This window comes from Diuraphis noxia, unplaced genomic scaffold, assembly GCF_037042655.1.
Source record: "Diuraphis noxia isolate RWA-SAM2 unplaced genomic scaffold, SU_Dnox_SAM2 contig0004, whole genome shotgun sequence".
In the NCBI taxonomy this organism is placed as follows: domain Eukaryota; kingdom Metazoa; phylum Arthropoda; class Insecta; order Hemiptera; family Aphididae; genus Diuraphis; species Diuraphis noxia.
The window spans coordinates 44,274,554-44,290,975 of NW_028301714.1; the positions used below are offsets into that span (position 1 = coordinate 44,274,554).

A 16,422-nucleotide genomic window follows, 5' to 3' on the forward strand; every position below is an offset into this window, starting at 1 on the left:
TAATAATCTGTGGCGATTAGCGCCCGTACAATATAATAATATTAAATAAATTAAAGTGGCGATTCGCGCTCACACGAATTACGAATTATAATAATACTAAATAAATTAATGTGGCGATTCGCGCTCACAAGACATAAAATAATACTTGGTACGTCGTGCCGATAAAAAAACTATATAAAATAAAAATACGGCGATTTGCGCACGTAATTCTTTGCGAGTATTTCTCGTGATACTCCGAAAACTAGACTGGTTTGGTTGGGCGGCCGTGCTAAGTATATTCGCTTAACAGCGGCGGGCGATCGCACGTAATCTACATATTATATAATATACGATAATTAAAACAGAAATAATAATTCACAGTTGATACGGACAATTAAAACAGAAATAAAAACAATAATACAAAATATAAATATATAGGTACAAACAGGTAACAGATATGTGATGTGGGTGTGTGTGTGTGGTGAGCCGGTCGGTGGCTATATAGTGTTATATGGCGTCGACATCCTCCCCCCGTTGAAAATCTGATTTTTCAACACTTGAGTCCTCATCATGCACTGGAAGGCAACATAGTTTCACTGTTGGTCGACGCATTTCCACTCCGCTGGCCGTGCGAAGAGTTACCACTCGAATAACTCCATCCTTACCCGGATGAAGCTGGATGACTCTTCCTAAATTCCACTTGGTTGGATGATTGCTTTCTCCTCTTATTATCACTACGTCATTTATCTGCATTGGTCTTGTACTGCATAACCACTTACCGCGCACTTGACACTGTGGCAGGTACTCACTCTCCCATCGTTTCCAGAATGTTTGCATCAGATATTGTACCTTTTTCCAACGCCGTATACCATTTGGCTCGGCTTCTGTGAGATCATTCTCAGGTGGTAGGAACATGGGCCCACCAATTAAAAAGTGCGCTGGTGTTAGCGCCTCTAAATCAGCCGGATCGCTACTCAGAGGTGTCATTGGTCTTGAGTTTACACAGGCCTCTATCTGGCATAATAACGTGCTGAGTTCTCCCAAAGTGAGCCGTGTGTCCTTCATTATCCTTGTGAGATGAAATTTTGTGCTTTTCACAGCATTCTCCCAAAGCCCTCCAAAATGAGGGGCTGATGGGGGGTTGAATCTCCATTCGATTCCTTCTCCTTCCATTCGCTTATCAATTTTGTCCATGTATGCAGTGAGCTCCTTTTGCGCCCCAACGAAATTAGTACCATTATCGCTATAAATTCTCTTACATTTTCCACGCCTTGACATAAATCGACGTAAGCAAGCTACGAATGCAGCACTTGTTAGGTCTTCCACAGCCTCTAAGTGAATTGCCCTAGTCGAAAAACACACAAAAACAGCAATCCAGGCTTTGATGCCGGTTACTCGACGGATTCCGCTTCTGATAACAATCGGACCAGCAAAATCTACCCCAGCGATAGCAAAAGGCCGAGAGCATTGTACTCGATCCTTTGGTAATGGGGCCATGAGTGGTAACAAAAACTTAGGTCTTGCCCTTATACACTGAACACAACGTGATGTTACTGAACGTGCCATTATTCGTCCTCTCAGTGGCCAATACATTCTTCTTATTTCGGCCAACAAGGCCTGTGGTCCACAGTGCAGTAATTCTCGGTGCCGATCTTCAAATATTAAGCGCGTTATTTTGTGGCTTGCTGGTAGTACTAATGGATGCTTTTGCTGTTCAGATATGTTGGAATACTCTAGGCGCCCTCCGACATGGATTATCCCGTCCTTTATGAATGGCTGCAAATTCTTGATTTTGCTTCTTCGAGGTAATTCCTTATTAGCTTCTAATGATTTTATCTCCTCGTGAAATGACTCTCTCTGAACCCATTTGATCACAGCGGCTTTAGCGCCTTGTAACTCGGGAACTAATAAATGCTTTGGATATTCAATAGTTCTTTTTAGCTTCATATACCTTTTGAATCGTAAGAGCCATGCTACTGAGCGTACTAGTTTGTGCCAATTCCAGAACGCGTCGAAGAGCTTAGTTAATGGTAGAGAAATCACTAATGCAAGTTTTACTGTCCGTTGTTCCGGCATCTCTTCATCTTTGATTAACTGTACTTCTGAAGTATTCCATTGGCCTTTTTGATCTGACATCCATCTTGGTCCATGCCACCAGAGATCTGCTCCCAACAGCTCCTTGGCACTTATGCCACGGGAAATAACATCAGCAGGGTTCTCGGCTGTACGTACGTGGTGCCACTGGGTCGCATCAGTTAATTCCAAAATTTGAGATATTCGATTTAGAACGTAAGATTTTAATCTGGTTTGCTGACTGTTTATCCAACTCAAGACTACGATCGAATCAGTCCATAATTGGCAACTTCCCAACTGGAAGGCCCATGACTCTGACACTTTGTTGACTAATTCGGCAAGTAATAGCGCCCCATTCAGCTCTAAGCGTGGAATGGTAGTTCCCTTCAAAGGTGCTACACGGGTTTTCGAACATAAGAGTCTCGAACTCCATATTCCGTTGCCATCTATAGAACGTACATAAATGCACGCGCCGTACGCTTCTTCCGAAGCGTCGCAGAACCCATGGACTTCGATGTCCTTCGACAGACTTGGAATCGCTTTCCTTGGAATTTCTAATACCTTCAACTGCCCTAAACTTTGGTAAAAGGCGCTCCATTTTGTTTGCATGGCTATTGGCAACGGTTTATCCCAATCCATTTTCTCTGCCCACATTTGTTGCAGAAAAATTTTTCCTTTTATCAGCACGGGTGTCAAAAACCCAAGAGGGTCAAAAATCTTATTGAGATCTGATAATATCACTCGCTTAGTTAAACATTTCGGTTGTAAAATAGGAGATATAGTAAAAAAGAATTGATCTAACAGTGGCTTCCATTCCAGTCCTAACGATTTCACTATTTCTCCATCTCCTATCTCAAGTGTAAACAACGTATCACCTTCCCGTTTACCCATTTGTTCAATTATATCTCGTGAGTTTGAACACCACTTTCTCAGTGGCATTTTTGCAGAATCAAGGATAGAGTTTACCTCTTTCTGAATTCTACAACAGTCCTCCACACTGTCCGCGCCTGTCATTAAATCGTCCATATAAAAGTCACGAAGAATAGACCTTGACGCTTCGGGGTATTGTTCCTTCACTTCTTCTGCCAAAGCAACTAGGCATTGTGTAGCCAGAAATGACGCTGGTGTCGTTCCATAGGTCACAGTCGTCAATTGATAAGTACGCAACTGCTCTTCCGGATTTTGTCTCCACAAAATCCGTTGCAGGTTCCAATCATCCTCTGAGACGCGTACTTGACGGAACATTTTTTCGACGTCGGATGTTACGACGTATTGGTGTTTTCTAAAACGGGTAAGTATTCCGAATACGTCCTCTTGCACGGTAGGACCGCATTTCAATACCTTGTTGAGCGATAGCCCTGACGAGCTTGTGGCTGACGCATCAAACACAACTCGGAGCTTGGTTGTCAGACTTGAGCCTTTAAGGACCGCATGATGTGGTAGGTAAAAAGATGGTTTTGGTAGCACTAGTTCATCGACGACTTCTACCATATGTCCCATTTCAATATATTCATTGATGAACCTTGTGTATTCAGTTCTAAACTTCTCATCGTGCTGGAATCTGCGTTCCACACTGAGGAATCGGGATGTCGCCATAGCCAACGTAGAACCCAACTCATTCACTGTGTCTTTCCTTGGCAGACGTACTATGAACCGTCCCTCCTCATCTCTGTATGTAGTTTGATTAAAATGTTCAACCGTTTCTGCCTCTTCCAAACATCTTTGATTTGCCTTCGATAGCCGTCCGAAACTGGAAGTCTCACCGACCATAATCGCTTTCCAATCTTCCTCTAAAGATTCGCCGACTGAATGAATTCCAACTAAGGTCACTACTCCTATTTCACCGGTCACTATCCACCCAAGATTGCTGGAGTTCAAAACTACATTTTTGACGTTTAATGGTATCCGAGGTACAGTAGTTGAGAACACATCAAAAAATACTCCACCACCTATTAATAAATCAACTGTCCCTGGATTTTGAAAGAAAGGGTCTGCTAGTTGTGACATCAAATCATCTGGAATTTGCCAACCCTCTTTTGGCGTTTCACATGATGGTAAATTATTCACAATTGTTGGCAACACGTAACATACCAACTTAACACAATAATCACTTAGTCTTGATTGAACTAAGACTTCAACATAGGATACAGCTCTCACTTGGCTCGCCCCAATACCACCGACTGGTAGGTTAGACTTTTTACATTCTAGTTGCAGTGACTTGGCGAGGTTCCCTGATATAAAATTCACCTGTGAGCCGCTATCAAGTAGAGCTCTACACTTACGCTGATTGCTTCGCCTATCAGTAACAAGGACAACTGCAGTTGCTAGAAACGTGTAGTTTTGTTCTAGTCCATTAAAAGCGGATGCAGCTGCCGACACGTTTGACGTCTCTGTTGTAGCCCGTTCCCTTTCAGTGGGTTGTTGAGGCTCTGGATCCTTGTCAAAGTGCAACAGTGTGTTGTGCCTTCGTCTGCATATACGACAACCATAAAGAGATTTGCATACAGTTGCCATGTGAGTTGGAGAAAAACAGTTGAAGCATAATCTTGAGTCTCGAACCACTGTGACACGATCTCCTATTGATAGATCTTTAAACTTACCACATGCGTATAGTTTATGTGGTTCAGAGCAGCAGCTGCATTTTATATTATTGGGGATTGAGGCTATGAGTCCTTTTCTTGTAGCTGTATGATTAGACGTCTTCTTCGTAATTGCGCTATTCGTCGGATATCTTGCCCTTTCACCCTTTTCATTAGCATCTAGTGTTTCGGAGCTCTCAAATGCAATACAACGACTTGCAATGAATTCTTCCAGCTCGATATATGTTGGTAAATCTGTGTTAGTTCGACGCAACTGCCATTCATGACTTGTGGTCTGGTCTAATTTCCTCAAAATAATTGTTACGAGCCATGCGTCCCAGTGCTCAATCGGTTGGCACAACGACTCAAGTGCGGCGATATGAGTTGAGACACATGAATGCAGCTTCTGCAGTTCGTTCGCCGAAGCGACCTCTACTCGGGGTGCGTCAAGAATGGCACGAATATGCGACTGAATAACCAAGCTTTTGTTTTCGTATCTCTGTTGTAATTTTCTCATAGCTACTTCATAGTTGAGTTCTGTGATCGGTATCCCTTTGATAATATCCGATGCTGGACCACCTAGTGCCAATCTAAGGTAGGAGAATTTCTGAGCTAACGAATAATGCTCATTATTGTGAACCATTGCCTTATAAAGGTCAAAGAAGGAATTCCACTCCTGTATATTACCGTCAAATTTCGGTATTTCAATAGGAGGAAGCCGCGCTTGTTGAGAATGCGAAGCACTAGCAATTAATGAATTATTACTCATCGACGAGTTATGCGACTTCTCCTGGTTAATCAACTCTTGCATCTCCGAGCGAACCGCATAATAATCATTTTCAAAGGCTTCTCTAGCCTGCTCATTATCCTCAAAATTGTCAACATCAAGAAGTTCGATTTGACATTGTATCTCATCGAACTTCCTGCTGATCTGCGGCAGTTCTTCCTGCCTGAACTCCACTAACGTAATAGCTTGTTCTCTCGGATTAAATGTATTCATAAAATTTCGAGCTCGTGTTAACGAAGCCTTTATGACACCTCTTTTCCTCTTTAGGTCAGTTAAGATCCTTTGATCGCTCTCGTCTAAACCCATAATCAATGTGAACTAATACAATATCACGTCGAGGTCACCAAAATGAACGGGCCGGGAGCGTAAGATAATAATACGCGCGCCCGGTTACCCAACTACTTCGTAGCGCACGCACACACCGACCGACCTGTGTAAATGTGTATACGTGTATATAGCGACTCAAGGGAAGTGGACGGGGTCGCCGAGCAAGACCAGAGAGTGCTAGTGTGTGGTGGTGTGTGTAGATGTGTATATTTGTGTGTGTGTGTTCTTAACTGATAAAGGAGATAGGTAACTCTAAGTAAAAATGGTAACTCAATTTAAATGCTGATAAATATATAATAAACAGTAATAATGATACTACGGCCCTTTTGGCCCAACAGGTAAAAATATAATATTATGCTGCTATGTGAGCTTGTATAATTGACAAATATAAATATATAATACGTAGCCCTCCTGGCCCAACAAGATATAATATACGCTGCTATGTGAGCTTGTATAATTGACAAATATAAATATATAATACGTAGCCCTCCTGGCCCAACAAGATATAATATACGCTGCTATGTGAGCTTGTATAATTGACAAATATAAATATATAAATTACGGTCCCTCTGGCCGGTAAAAATAATAATATTATAATAGTGTAAATAAATAACAATAATAGTAAAAACTCACAATTTGTGGAGCGCAGTCTGGCCAGCTGGTCCTAGCTATACGGAAAAGTTCACACTCACACATACAAAATAGAAAAATATAACAATAATAATAATAATTCACGACATACACACTATGCCGGAACAATAGTAAAAATAATAATCTGTGGCGATTAGCGCCCGTACAATATAATAATATTAAATAAATTAAAGTGGCGATTCGCGCTCACACGAATTACGAATTATAATAATACTAAATAAATTAATGTGGCGATTCGCGCTCACAAGACATAAAATAATACTTGGTACGTCGTGCCGATAAAAAAACTATATAAAATAAAAATACGGCGATTTGCGCACGTAATTCTTTGCGAGTATTTCTCGTGATACTCCGAAAACTAGACTGGTTTGGTTGGGCGGCCGTGCTAAGTATATTCGCTTAACAGCGGCGGGCGATCGCACGTAATCTACATATTATATAATATACGATAATTAAAACAGAAATAATAATTCACAGTTGATACGGACAATTAAAACAGAAATAAAAACAATAATACAAAATATAAATATATAGGTACAAACAGGTAACAGATATGTGATGTGGGTGTGTGTGTGTGGTGAGCCGGTCGGTGGCTATATAGTGTTATATGGCGTCGACAAAAACTGAAAATGATAACTATAAAGGTACAGGATGGATTATAACTTTTTTGTCAATTCATTAAATTTGAAGTAAAATGATTTTGAGTGATGTCAGAGTTAAAAAAAAATTAGTTTTTAATGTTTGGCTGCTTAAAAAAAAAAACAGTTTAAGATTTTAAATTGTATCATATTAATAATATAGGTAATAGGTACAAAAAACAAAATTATGAAAAACAATACATAACAATTCTAATAGGTAGTACAAATGTGTAAGTGTTTATTATTTTCCTAAAACTTTATGATGATAATGCTAATTAACAAAATCAGGGAATCGCTCTGTCATATAGTAGTTGCCGAGTATACCTTGTTATTGCGTATGTACTGTAAAGGATGTATTAAATTTAAATTTATTATTTAACTACGAATCAAAATATATGAAAAATATTCTGAGCAGCCACAAACCGTTAGTCTAAATTACTAAGTATAATACTTTATTTTTAATTTATTTTTATTATTTAAAGTTTCCCTGAAAATAAACATCTAAACTTACTAATACAGAAGTACTGTTTTGATATTTTGTATGTCAGATCATGTACGGTATAAGTAGGAACTAATTTTTTTTTGATGTAGTAGTTGAAAGAAAGGTTGACTTCCAATTTTCAAAAATAAAAAAAAATCATATTTATTGTATTATAATTTATAAATTATTTTAAAATACCATATATTATTGCTATTAATTTTTAAGTCAATAATGACCAACTATCGACCAGTTTCAATAGTAGGAAATAACTTAAAACTATTCGAAATAATTTGAAATTGTCATTGTGTATGAAAAAAATAAAAATAATATGCGTAAAAACTTGATTACTTATAAAATAATATTTTTTGAACATCAATCAAAAAAATAACTTAAATCGTTATTATTGTTTAAATGTCCGATTTTGTATTTGTTAGATTTATAAGAACCTGTAAGAATGACTTAAGTGTAACTTCGATCATTTTTAAAATGTTAGAAATTATAAGCCATTGTAGATTTTCAACCACAAAATAATTTGTAAATTTTTTCAATTTTGAAGAATTTCATAAAAATAAGAACTTATCAAACATTAAATGTGTATGTAAAAAAATTTTCAAATATATTTTTTTGTTATGTTATGATTTCTATAAGAAAAATTATGAAGAACTGTTAATTGTTAAGTTTTTTACCTAGAAAAAAAAATGACATCGGAAATAAATAGTCGTCATTTCAAATTTAAATAAAATAAAAATAGACAAAATATTTTGAAAATTATTTGCTGTCTATAAAATGTGAGTTATAAAGATTAAATTTTTACAATAATTATTATAATCAGAATATAAATAAAAATGCATAATGTCACATTATAAATTGCATAATTTTACTCCATTTAGAGTATTATTTGGTATCTCTATTAAGAATAGCTTAAGCTGGAGAAAATGTGTTACAAAGAGATTAAAAAAAATGTATTCGAGCATATTAACTATTATAGTCTCTCAATTCTTGGAAATTATATTATTATAGTATTACATATATATTCAAATAATTAAACTAAAGTAAAACTTGGTATATGAGTCTTTACTATACTTAATTTAATAACTAGGTTAAAATACTTGATTTAATACAAGCAGCATTATGTTCTACAGTAGCAAATTAAGAATATTCTAGTAATATAAATAAATTATAAAATATCCTCATAGAAATAAAGGTTGAAACATCAGCTTAGATCTTAATGGTTTATTGTATGCAATTATTAATCATTGCATTCTAGTTTAACACATCACTCGAAACCTTTAACCTACTATATAGCAGAGTAGCTTTCCGAGTTTTTTTTAAAGATAAAATCATGAAATGCCAGCTAAATTATTATTCGTATTTTAATATTTCAGTAATGTATAATATTATTTACTTTTAATCATTAAAAATTTTAAAACTTGATTCATTGTTTTACAGAGTCTGACGTAATGATCGGTGATATGGGAGAAACCAGCTTCAGTGAGTATAATATACAATTTTACAATGTATTTACAATTTGTATTTACAAGTTATACAATAAGTAAATTGGATGAGATTTGATTGTCAGGAGGGGGAAGTCACCCAGTGGTGGCCCTCCATGGAAAGCGAATTTTTAGGAGAGAGTAGGTCGCTGCCCCAGTTCTTTTTCAGGCGCCTTGGTGGACAATGTATTTTATAATAATTTTTATGTATACAATCAATTTTATAATACTAAGGTTTTATTATATAGCCTAGAAATGTCAATATTAAATTATCTATTGTTAATTATAAAAAATGATAGACTTACTTAAGTAATAAAAATGTATACTTTAAAGTTAGCTTTATAACCAATAATAGGTATTTTAGATACTTTTTGTTATAATTATCTTTTTTTTCAATATGTTGTTATTAAACATAAAAATTTAGGTAATAGTAAATTATAATTTTAGATTCTGAGTGGAGCGATGGATGTATTACAGTGATGTGTGTGTGTGTGTGTGTGTGTGTGTGTGTGTGTGTGTGTGTGTGTGTGTGTGTGTGTGTGTGTTTTCTGTCTGCAAACATTTTTTTTTCGTAGAGATAATGTTTAAATTTTAAGTTTAGCATATTTTCTGGTGGAAAATTGAATTTAGCAAGTATTTTTAAGAGGAAAAACACCTGGCGTTGGCAAAAACAAACAAAACTGGGAATAACATTGTATACATTATTTTTATCTTATACATTTTATCAGGAAAAATAATTTTAATTATGTGTTATATAATACTTTTATTTTATTTATTAATTTAATTGTGTCAATATACCAAGTATTTTTATAATATTATAAATTTACAATTACGATTATGTTTTGACATAGTATTTACAAGTTTTTACAATTGTATATAATACTTATTTTACATTAATCAAATATATTTATATGTGGTTAGTCGACATACATTAAAAATAAAAAAAATATTTGTTATGTATTATAAATATAAATAATAACATAAACGTATTATATAGACATTTATTGTTAACAGTATAAATCGTAATGACGTACAATATATTTCTACTCGCTAATAACCGATAGACAGTCCCCACCGATCGTAATATGATACTTATGATTATTGTTAGTAGGTATAAACAGTATAGGTGTAATATCATATAATATAAATGCTGAATATGCAACAATATTTATAAATGTAGATATTAAGTATGAATTCATATTCACTCATAGCTTAGGTAATTACATTAATTTTATGTTTTGGGCAGAATTTATCGGTTAATTAAGGCTGTTGTAATAATAATAATAATAATAATAATAATAATAATAATAAAAATAATAATAATAATAATAATAAAAAAAAAACATTAGTTCTAATTAATCTGATCTCACTATGATTTGTATAATAATTAAATATTTAATGATATTATTCAAATAAAGTATTTGAATATACAAATATTTTTTAATAACATTGTACAAAAAATTATCAAATATAAATTGCCTATACATTTTTTATAAAATATTTTCATAGAAGTAAAATATATTTTATAAACAGTTAATACTTAAATTAAATTCATTTTATTTTAATAAATGTAGAATGGTTTTTTTGTAATGTAGTATAATATTGAGTTTTTGGGGTCATTGAATATGTACTAAATATGTTCATTATGTTCAATAATATCACTATTTAAGAAAAACAAACGTGATCAAAGACCGCCTAGGTGTCTGAAGTACATGCATATTTTTAAAGATACAAAGATTCGCGTATGTTGGACAAATATTTTTATCTATTTCGTTGTGTATAGTTAATATTGATAATAATATTATATACAATTGAAAAAATTCAAGTTCTTGTGAATAATATTTTTTAATAACATTAAAATAACCTATACCTTTCGTTAAGTTTCGTTCAGACATCCAATTTTATCAATATTTGAATTTTAAACGTCTATAAAATAAAGTTGCACCTATGTTGATGATCGAATCGATTTTTTCTACTACAAAATGTATTGCAGTTGTAAAATCAATACATTCATTGCTTACTGAAGAGTAAAAAACAACTACAAACATCTATTATTATTTTAAAGATGATTAGAAATTCTATTTTTAATAGTATTGAAATATTTTCTTTTCATTAAATTTTTATAATTACACAAATGAGTTTTCATAAAATCAATTTTATCTCACAATAAATAAATAAGTGACTAGTAGGTATTAGTTTTGAAAATTCAAATTTATTTTAGGTAATTTTAAATTAAAACGAATAATGTAAGTTCATCTATCGTCTAAAATAAACGATTACACTAAATATTATTGTGGATGGGCATTCAATTTATATTGGTTTTGTTAAATTTCTTTACAACATTCACCAATTATATTGGATACATTCATGAGTACAAAAACTATTTTTTATACCACTAGTCACAGATTAAAAAAGGGTAAAGTTAAAATTCTTATAGAATACCTATTAAGTTTTTATCTGGGATCATTTATTTTGAGGAATTTAAACTCTGCTAAAAATGTATACCTACATTATGCGTCTCACTTCATAGAAAACATTAATTGAAATTGAAAGTTATTTCACTAAAATATTTAGTAGGTAAATAAGGTTTAATTATAAATCTATCTTAAATTATATTTATATAGTTTATCGTTTTGTACATTTAAGAAATATAGTTTGCACAGTATTGTAATAAACATATTATTATTATATTGTAGTTTTCTCTGGATCTCAACTTAAAATGTTGTAAATACATTTTAATATTAACTTATAAATTTAATATTATTAAATATTGTTAATAATTATTGTTATATCTAATCTAATTACATACCAATAATATTTCTTAAAATTCTGAATAGATTATAAGATGTTATAACTGATGCTATGTTTTAAATTTGAACTATTCAAAATATTAAAATAATATGATAAATTGATACGTTGTTAAGTTAGTATCCTCTACCTATATTATTAGTATTTTAGGTAATTTATTAATGCATGATGTTTATTAGTAAAATGATGGTATAAAATCTATATTCACGATTTGAAAATGTAAAATAAATATTTTTAAATTAAAAAGCTTTCAGAAAATTCATCACATTTATTATTAAAATTGAATTGATAGATGGAATTTAATGAATTTGATACCAAATAATACACTTTTATTTTTCATATGCATAATGTAGTCTAATGTAAACGGGGTATTGACTTAAGTCATAAAAATTTGTGTCATATTATAAAGGTGTCTAATTAAAAAAAAAATTAAAAAGCGGCAAAGTGAGTGTCGCTCTGTTGTACAATAGGTTACAAGCAGGTTACTGTAATGGATGGAATTAAATTTGAATCCAATGATATTATATCGTCGTATACGAAAAACGATTCTGAGCGGAGACGGTTTATCTGTTAAGTGTAAGTATAGCAAATGCTTATATAAACATTCAGTGAAAATTTCAAGTACCAGCGGTCATTCGATTTAGAATTACACCAAAATAAGAAAATTGCTTAATAAGAAATTTAGTGAATATCCAATATTTGTAAATTTCGAACGCTCACAAAACTTTCCAGTGGACATTTTTTTTCTGATAAAGGTAGACAAACTTATAAGGAATCTTGAATTAAATTTTCAAATCTTAGATATAAAAAAAAATTTTTTTATGAATTTCTAGCTTAAAATAATTTGCAACGTTTTGTGATTTTTACGTGTTGTAAAAATTCAAACTTTGAATGCTTATAAAAAAAAAAAAATTGTGACTATGAATTTCTTTTGTTTTTCAACTGCTAGGTATTGTAACAATATGTTATAAGCCCTGTATTGAATCAAGCTTTTCTACCCAACAAATACATTTTTATTGATATTAATTTAAAAAAAAATGAATAATGATAAAAAATTGCATATGCCTATAAATAAATCAAATTAAGTCAATTTTTTTTAAAAATTGCTTGACGTATAGAATATACTTATATAAACATTTGGTGAAAATTTCTTGTATCTATGATCATTTGTTTCAAAGATACAGTAAAAACCACAATCGAATTTGTCGAAAACTGATTATGCGTAAAAATTCCGGGTTTTCCTTAATTTTTAGTTTGTTTATCGCAATTATTAAGAAAATTATTTTCTTACTTTTGATCCCCCAATGTACTAACTATAAATTCACTTTCTGATCAAGCGAGGTACTGAAGTCGAAAATCGAAGCACTTTTACTGCCCCAAAATGTGATGACAGACACAAAAAAAAAAATAATAAAAAACACACACATCATGGTGAAATTAATACATTCTTCGCTTCGCTCAGAATCTAAAATGTATAGGTATAATTTTATCAGTGTAAATGTGGGTAAGGAACTTAATCATTTTAAAGCCAGAAAAGTATTTAAAAGTAAACCACTTAATTTTGTATGTTATTATAGATTCATAATAGTGGCATAATAATGGGACCTATACGGCTATACTGGGTAGTTTTTAACTCATAGTTGTGTTGAATATAAATAATTAAAAATCAGGATTAATCTACATTTAGATTATATATTTAAATAATAATAATGTCTATAAAACCACGACCCTTGTCAAATTTATCGATTTTTATGAATAATTTAACTCTTAAAATAATTATTAAATCACTGTTAAACTTAAATGATAATTTATTAACTAAACTCATATTATATGAAAAATATTCATATTAGTAAAAATAATAATTTAAACTAGTAAATGTTTTATAGATGATTAAAAAGTCTTGACTTAATTCTATATTATTAATTCTTCATTTATTTTTATTATTATACACTGATATTGTCATCCCGGACTTTTAAACTGGCGTGGAGCATTCGTATTAGGTAAAGACTTATTTTTTCACATATATAATGCGTATGTTGTACAACGAATGGTTTCTTTTTCATGGAAGATTTATTTTTTCAATTGCTCTAGAACTCTAAAAGGTAGGTACTTTAATAATGAATTATGGAAACAAAGTAAACTTTAACTATTCATTTTAAGTTCTTTCCTATTTTTTCTCTTACTTAAAACTAATTTTAGCATGAAGGTTTTTTTATAACTGTCGAGAATTTAATTTTTCTCTTATAATTGTCCATAATTTTGAATTGTGTGAGAAAATAAGCATTCTTTAAACAGTAAATTAAAAAATTAAATACTGTTTTTTTTTGTTTAGACTTAAGCGTTATCAAGATAAATTATTTATAAGTCTTGCAAACAATGTTATAATTAATTTATTTCATCGAGAAAATAATGAGTGTCATCAAACATGTTTGATGTTGAAACTCACATTATATATAATACAATTTAAATTAAAAATTGTACAAAATATAAAAGTTTATGTATTGAGAGATTTTATGGTACTATGTATTACAAAATAAAAATCATATTAAAAAAGACAGACAAGTGGGAACCACTCTAATGTACATTGGGTATATTTATAGGGGTCATAGAAATGGAAGCGTTAAATTTAAATTAAATAAAATTATTATATACGAAAAATAATTCTAAGGAAAGGCTGGTTTACAGCATATTTATAAGTATATTTTATAATATAATATTATTGCTATTAAAAATGTATTTTATTATTAGACATTACTAATTAAGTGGCTTGAATTAATTATCTCCAAGAAAATTGCATATGAAAATATCATTGTGTGTATAAAATATAATAATATACTTTAAACAGAAAAAATTAGGTAATTTTCAATCTACTTAGAATTGGCCACACAAAACTCACACACGGACATCTTATGGAAAAGACAGATCCATCCTTATGTCCAACATTCATTACAAACTACTCCACTAAACATATCATCGTCCACTGCCCAAACTTCAATGAAGCTAGGAAAGACATCAACATCCCTAAAAACATGTAAATTGGTTCATGTTAAAACCATCAAAGCATATTTATTTTTTAATATTAATATATTTTAAGTTTCAAGTACCAATGAATAATATTTTTAAATTACAACGACTAGGATCGTTATTTTTCATTTATTATCATTCATATCTAATTTTATTCAAATCTAAACTAAAAAAAAAAAAAAATTTAAAATTCTTATGTCCAAAAAATAACTCAAAAACAAACAAAATATTTTCTAAATTTCAGCATGTTTAGATAATTTTCATATAAATATTTGGTGATAGTTAAAAGAATTTGTGGTTATTAGTTTTTAAATTATAATATCAAATTTTTTTAACTTAACATCTTAACATACCAACTAAATTCACCTAGAAAAGATACTGAAGTAGAAAATCGAAGCATTTTACTTCACAAAAGATGATATGTACAAAAAATAAAATGTTTAAAACAAAGAAAACTTCAATGTTAAATAAATATATTCATTGCTCCGCTCAGTATCTATAAAGGAAAATTTTTATTTTAGTTTGAATAATTGTTTATATATTACTATATTTAAAGATTAACTATTTAAATGATTGATTTGAAAAAAAGTATAATTTTAGTGAGTTGTATACTTGTATATTTATACGTACTATCATTTTTATAAGTAGTTACTTTGCATTTTTTACAATTGAGTTTTGTTGCTATCGTCAATATTTAAAAATATCACTTCAGATTCTTATATAGCAATTATGCTTAATTAAGAATTTAATTGCAGAATCTCTCCAGTGCGTTATTTTTTATAATATCCTTTGGACATGAAAAATTTAAAATACTTCAAAAGAACTATAATACCTACCTATTGTATTGCAATAATACATTATTTTATTTTATTTTGCATTTAGACTCTGTTAAACAGGCGTCTATTTAAAACGCTTAAATACATAATTATACTTCTCAAAGCAATGTTTACATTCATTAAAATAATTAAATATATATTATGTATTACTATAAAATTTATTTTTAAGTCATGCGGCAATTACTGATCAATCGCCAATTGTGATTTATCTTAAAACTATATAAATTTAATGAATCCTAATTAAATTAATTTAGATTTTAGGGTGTGTCTTTTGTCCATAAACAAGTTGTATCATAACTATAAATTTTGAAAGTATCAATACCTATCTACTTTCATTTGACCTCATATATAAATCAAATATTAGATTAATTTATACCTTAACTTTATGAAACCATTGCTGATTTGAATTTGATTTGTTTGAATCAATATTATAATTCATGATCTTTGATATGAGTTGTAGTCTTATAGTGTATATTTATGAAGTTTGCATTTGAAATTTATGCTCAAAAGTCCGTATTCATAACTTATAACCAATTTCAAAATGTTGATTTAATTGTAAGTATTTTAAAATATATTTCAGTAAACTATGTTTAATTCATATTAGGAAATACGAAAATGTTTATAAATTTGTTTGTAATAACAAACACTTTGTTATACTTTGGGTATAGTTATTTTATGCATAAGTGTATAACTTTAACACTTCGCTTACTACCTACATTAATTAAAGAAGTCAAGGAAGTGATTAC

General features: G+C 30.8%; 1 protein-coding gene across 1 annotated transcript in view; it reads left to right on the forward strand.

The window, feature by feature from the left end:
- Positions 1-16,422, forward strand: part of LOC107169557 (uncharacterized) — an 80,891-nt gene that overhangs the window by 47,255 nt on the left and 17,214 nt on the right. The window contains exon 4 of the mRNA XM_089227331.1: positions 8,965-9,006. Coding sequence (XP_089083457.1) covers positions 8,965-9,006 — 42 coding nt within the window. The remainder of the gene's footprint in view (positions 1-8,964; positions 9,007-16,422) is intronic.